A 6,000-nucleotide genomic window follows, 5' to 3' on the forward strand; every position below is an offset into this window, starting at 1 on the left:
GATTTTCTCCAATGTAATCGTACGATGCAACCGAAGCACATTTTGATACCTTTTTATTGTTTTTCAGGAACAGTATGAATTCTGCTACAGAGTGGTACAAGATTTCATCGATATATTTTCTGATTATGCTAATTTCAAATGAAAATTCCTGCCTTATTTTTTAATTTGTCTGTATAAATAGTTGTATATTCTGTTAATTTATTCCATGTCATCTTGATTGTTGACTTTACTGTAAATATGACCTTATGTTTGTTCTAAAAGTTGCATTTGCTGTATAAAGTTATTTCTTAAATATAAATACCTTCTAAAGAGAAGTATAATGTTCATATACAGTATATCACTATAAGATGGTATAGAAATCTTTATTCTAAAGAACAGTAATTCTTAAGGGTCTATTTCTTTGAATTTTTCCACTTATAAATATTTATCAGTAACGTTATCTCCCAATTCTTGAAACTTTACCCAGGTGATTTACATTTCATACCAAAAAAACGTGAATTGTGGTACATATGTTTAAACTAAACATGACTTGGCCGTAAACCTTTCTTCACTATGAAAATAGACATTTATTTGGGGACATGTTCTGAAAACCTGCTCAGGCTTACTTGTAATTTATTTCACAACTAGTCTCGTTGAAGGCAGAGACAGTTCGAGTGAAGTGCTATTAATGATAAAGGTTTCAGAATATGGCCCTTTGGGTGTAATAATGTACAGTCCAACTGAAAAACTGAACTGCTTTTAAGGTCCGTTTTTAAGAACCTCCAGGTTGATGGCAGTTCTATTTTTAGTCTTACTGTCAATACGATATAATCAGTATAGGTAACAGATTTGAATTTTTGATTTAATACAGCTTTCAAAATCCATTTGTTTTGTTCTTTCCTAAATATTACACCAGCTTAAATCAATTTAGAAAAACAGTAATGTCAGTTTACCACTGTTTTGAAAATATTTTACATATCAGAAGAGTATATTTTGCAGCACCTGAACTTGTCTACTTGAAGGAGCTCTATAGCCATTGTCAGAAATGGATATAAAGCTGCTCTGTATACACGTGCATGATTTCCCACTTTGAGAAAATGCGAAAGAGATGAACTCTTATTCTCTGATTAGACTCAACAGAATAATTAACAGTATTTGCTAAGATTTTGAAAAAACACTTGATTAATAGTGTCATGCTAGCAACGTGAAGCATTGTAGCAAAAAGCTCCTCTATGTTTTTACCCTCCCGTATGTATAATCAAAAAAGGAATGTTTCCTTTATCTGAAAGGCATATATGATTGTGTATATAGATATATTTTTAATGAAAGTAACTACTGATAATATAATTGGTGAAATAAAGTTTAAAAGTCTTTATCATAGCCCTGAACAGGATATGCTTGGGGGGAGTTAGAAAATCCAAAAATCACAGGGCATCCGAATGTTGAATAATTTAGAAGTATATCTTTTCCACTCTTTAAAATGCACCTATGAATTAATGAGCACAAAGTATGCGAATATGTACTTTAATTACATAACTAATATGCAATAGTTCTGTCTTGTCCAGTTGGTTGGGTTTTTTCAATGCAAACATAAAAGCCTTATTTAAAATAAGCAACTTGCGCTAATCATTTCAATTGTTGCACTATTTTATCACATGACCATTTTTCATTTCTGATAGCGAATAACATTATTCTCTGTAACAATGCAAGGAAACGGGAAGGTGTTCGTACCTCTCCTTTCATGTCATACTGAATGGAAAAAGTGCAGTTTAGAAATGTCTAAGCACACTGTTCTGAACGCTGCCGTTGACCGCTTCTTGTCTTCCCATCAATGCACTTCTGTATTTATTTGTACAGCAAATTATGCACTTAAAGATTGTTTAAAGACTAAACCTTTGTTGTGAGTTGCTGTGAGAAGATGCACTCGAGCTGCAGATGGAGTTGAGGAACAAAAACGAATGCTAAGTAATTTTACATTACTACCGCATGCTAAAATCTTATCAAATTTTCAAAAGCCATCAAATAAATTCGCTATTGAAATGAATACAGTGAGGTTTTCAGTATGATCATTTGTAGCACAGGGAGACTCAGAGAGGTTAAATGATGACAGCAAAAAATAATGCAAAGAAATTCCCACCATTTTCCAAAGCAGCATGTTTTATAGTCCTAGTAGATCCCAATGTCTGGATCTTTCCAAACATTTAGCCTACAATGGAAAAATAATTTGTCTGTTGGACAGCCTTTTGGGTCCCTTAAATAAAAGCTTGGGTTAAGAGTTGCCATGTGAAGCAAAACCCTTGAGCTCAATGGCAGAGGGGTGTGATGTTAGCGGGGACCCATGGCCCGCTGACGGCGGCAGGAGCTGCGGCAGAACTCCGCCTACCCGCGGGCTTTACTACGAGGATCGTTCCTCAGGGCGCAGGCAGCTCGTCGTAGTTACAGCAGGTAGGGGGACGGAGTTGAGCGGAAACATGAAATACTAAGTGGGTACTCAGATTTTAGTTGCTAACTATATTAAGATATCTAGGAGGAAACAGAAATACCTACATTGCAGAAGTCACAAATATAGCTACATAATGACTTTTTATAACTTGAAAAGCTTTGCTTTCCAGTTCTTGTGTATAGTCAGTAGACTGCTCCTTGCAGCAGCCTAGTAACTGGGGAGCTGTGTCTTGGTATCGATAGATAAGAATTTTCCTTTAAAATTCTCCCGTGTTGCATGGAATTACTTTAAAATGCCAAATAGTTGATTAGAAGTTGTACATTCTGATCTGTATATGGTTTTGGTCACTATGTGACTTCACTGTCTTTTCACGTGTTAACATAGGTTCCAGTTCACCTAAGCATTTAAGCATTTGCTTTATGACATCTCTATTCCACAAAACATTTAAGTACCATAGGTCCTTTGTTCCTGAAGCAATCCCTTAAGTGCTTTGCTGAATTGGGCCTTAATGAAGAATGCATACTGTAATTACCAGTGTTTTTTAGGGTATTTTTATGTATCAGTTTTTTAAACTTTTAAAATGAGCCTGACCACCTGTGTTCAGTATTTTGAAATGTTTTCATTTCCTTAGTACCATTTTTAATGTAAAGTTGTTGAAACTTTTCTGTATAACCAAATTGTATTTAATTTGTCAAATCTTTATAATATATGTCTGTATTATACAGTTTCAGCTACTATTATTTTCTTTTATTACATTTATAATTTGATCTTGCTGTGTTTTTAATGCCGGTGAATGTTGCTGAATTATTTGTATATGCAAATTGCAAGATCTAATACATTCCGATGCAAGAACAAAGCTTCATTTTTATTCTCAAACTGTATTACTTTCTTTAAATCTTTTAATTTCATTCCTGTACTGTGTGTTCATTTAAATTAAGTGTTCTAAAGGAGTTGAAATCCATTATCTAGATAAATAATTTTTCAGGACTTATCTGCAGCTATTTGGAAGTAATATTGGGATTCGTGTCGGAACTGAAGCATTGTGCATGTAAAGCGCAGATAAACTCATGACAGTAATCGAAAGGCCAGGTCTTCCCAAACTGTACACACTATAGAGCTTTGAGATGACTCGTCCCATTGCAGGTTTTCCTCATGACTATACGTGTGATGGTGCAAAGTCTGAGCCTGCAGTACCTCACCAGCTGTTACTCCTCCGGTACAGCACCTGGCAGGATGGCCCTGTGCTCAAGCCCAGCGCCGTTTTGCATTGCAGGCCACACAGTGGGAGGTAGGAGCGGGTTTCGGTCCCTGAGGGATTTCAGAAAATGGGAAGGTTGGTGAGAAGGGAGAGAGCTTGCTCACAGCATATGAGACCTTTCTGTTCTTCTCTGGGTATGTCTTAATGGTACTGTGGTACACTACAGTATCATACTGAGATAAAAATAGCACCTTAACTTTCAGCTGTCACCCATCATTAATTGAAAGCCTGCTCTAGTTAACAGCCATTCCTTCATTGATTTCAACAGGCTTTGAATGGGACATCGTGCCAAAAACAATCAGGATGGCCCACTGTTGTAACAGGCGTCAGGGGAGATCATGTAAACCAGGAGTAATACGCCGAAAGATTACAATCCTAATGTCAAGCTAAATAGCAGTAAGATTTATTCTTCAAGTATGATTTAATGAAGCAACATTCATGCGTTTGACCCTTTAGCCCTGTTTCATCTGGCACACTGACACCTAACATTTGGGAGGTACCTTTTACAGGGTAGATCATTTTCTGAAGATTTTTTCCAAACTTGTTTGGAAGAACTTTTAGTTTGCATGTTTTTCTTGTCCACTGCTCTAATGTTTAAGTGTTTGCATTTAGTAATCCCGCAGCTTTCAACACAAATTGAACCACCCAGGAATAACTGTAGCAATGCGTTTGCCAGTAGTAACTTAAGTATTGCTCTCTCAAGAGAGCACGCATGTTCATCCCAAAGAGATGTCTTTGCTTCATCAAAAAGATAGATTTACTAATCAAGAATTTGCCTGCAGAGTTTTAAATACAGGGATATACCACACTGATACAGAGCCTTTAGGAAATTAGTGTTCAGGAAGATATTGCTGTTTCTTACTGTGACACTAAATACTACCAAGTTAAGAGTAATCTTTTTCATTACATTTAAGAGCTTTTTTTTTTTTAATAATTCCAGATGAGCTGATAAAACATTTTGTGTGCTTGGATTGTACACTCTTAGCACATACCAAGATGCACAGCTTGTGAGCCCACTGAAAGTTAACTTTAAGAACAGACAGATGCCTTTGTGTGGTTTCAGAAAATAGTAAAACAAATCCAAAGTTGTAGAAAGGACTTGGAATCACTTGGTCCTCAGCACCATAAAGCAGCTAACTTACAGCTGTTTAGATACTGTATTGATAATTAAATTTCCATATTTGCCTCTAATGTCCCGTAAAAATGAGAAGTGAGAAGGTGACAGTGTAGTTAAGATCCAGTGAGTGGAAGTGTTAGAAAATAGAAGAATCTCAAGTATTAATCAGTTATTAATTCATCATTGGGTGATTTAAATAATTATTGATAATCATAACTTGATTACTAAAGATCTGCTCAATTTCTAGTATAATAAGGTTCTGTGTAGCAGTATAGTAGAATTACCACTTTTAGATTATTCAAACTAATTACAGGGATTACAAAGTATGAGACAACTTTCTCCCTGTGTTCATCTTGGTGGGCATCTGTTGGTCTGTTTCTGTATTAAAGATCAACAATAAAAAGCATCTTTGCTAACATACAGCCAGTCATAGTGTTTTTATTAACAACAAATCCAAAGTTGTAGAAAGGACTTGGAATCACTTGGTCCTCAGCACCATAAAGCAGCTAACTTACAGCTGTTTAGATACTGTATTGATAATTAAATTTCCATATTTGCCTCTAATGTCCCGTAAAAATGAGAAGTGAGAAGGTGACAGTGTAGTTAAGATCCAGTGAGTGGAAGTGTTCTTCTCACAACAGATGCCCTCTGTTCTCTACTATGTCCCATTTTAATGACAAATCTGTAACGAACAGAAGAATCATAAGACTTCACTGGTCTATAGAAATAACACAGGTTTCACACTTCCTGTATCCGTTGTATCTTTTGCAATCTTGTTTATATATACAGATTTTATTTAATTACATGCAAGAACTAAATTTTATCATTGTGCACTTCTCCAGCGATTAATTTTTCTTGGCACATCTAATGAGAATGTGCAATTTTTTTCCTACTTCTAAACATTACAAAGAAATACCATAAAGACCTTGTGGTTTTTTATCAGGTTTTTGCATTTTACATCTGGTGATGCTGAAGATGGTTCTTTTTAGAAACTCAGCTTTTAGAAAAGACACACTTTCATTGTAAACCATTCATGAAATATTTTAATAAGTTATTTAAACAATATAAACTAAGCAAGATCAAAGATATGTTTGTTCTGTATAGGGCATATATGTCAAGTCTAAGGTATGCCTTCCTTAATACAGAAATTATTCATTGCGTGTCAGAATTTTTCAAGCAATTGAACTTCACCGTGAACGTTCT

The 6,000-nt window shown here is 35.3% G+C and overlaps 1 protein-coding gene across 1 annotated transcript in view; it reads left to right on the plus strand.

Moving 5' to 3' along the window:
* LOC104618052 (receptor-type tyrosine-protein phosphatase epsilon) overlaps positions 1-335 on the plus strand; it is a 29,901-nt gene extending 29,566 nt beyond the window's left edge. Inside the window, exon 18 of the mRNA XM_010283553.1 lies at positions 68-335. Within this exon, the coding sequence (XP_010281855.1) occupies positions 68-142 (75 nt within the window). The 3' untranslated portion in view covers positions 143-335. The remainder of the gene's footprint in view (positions 1-67) is intronic.
* Positions 336-6,000: the final 5,665 nt, after the last annotated feature.

This window comes from Phaethon lepturus, unplaced genomic scaffold (genome assembly GCF_000687285.1).
Source record: "Phaethon lepturus isolate BGI_N335 unplaced genomic scaffold, ASM68728v1 scaffold15750, whole genome shotgun sequence".
NCBI lineage: Eukaryota > Metazoa > Chordata > Aves > Phaethontiformes > Phaethontidae > Phaethon > Phaethon lepturus.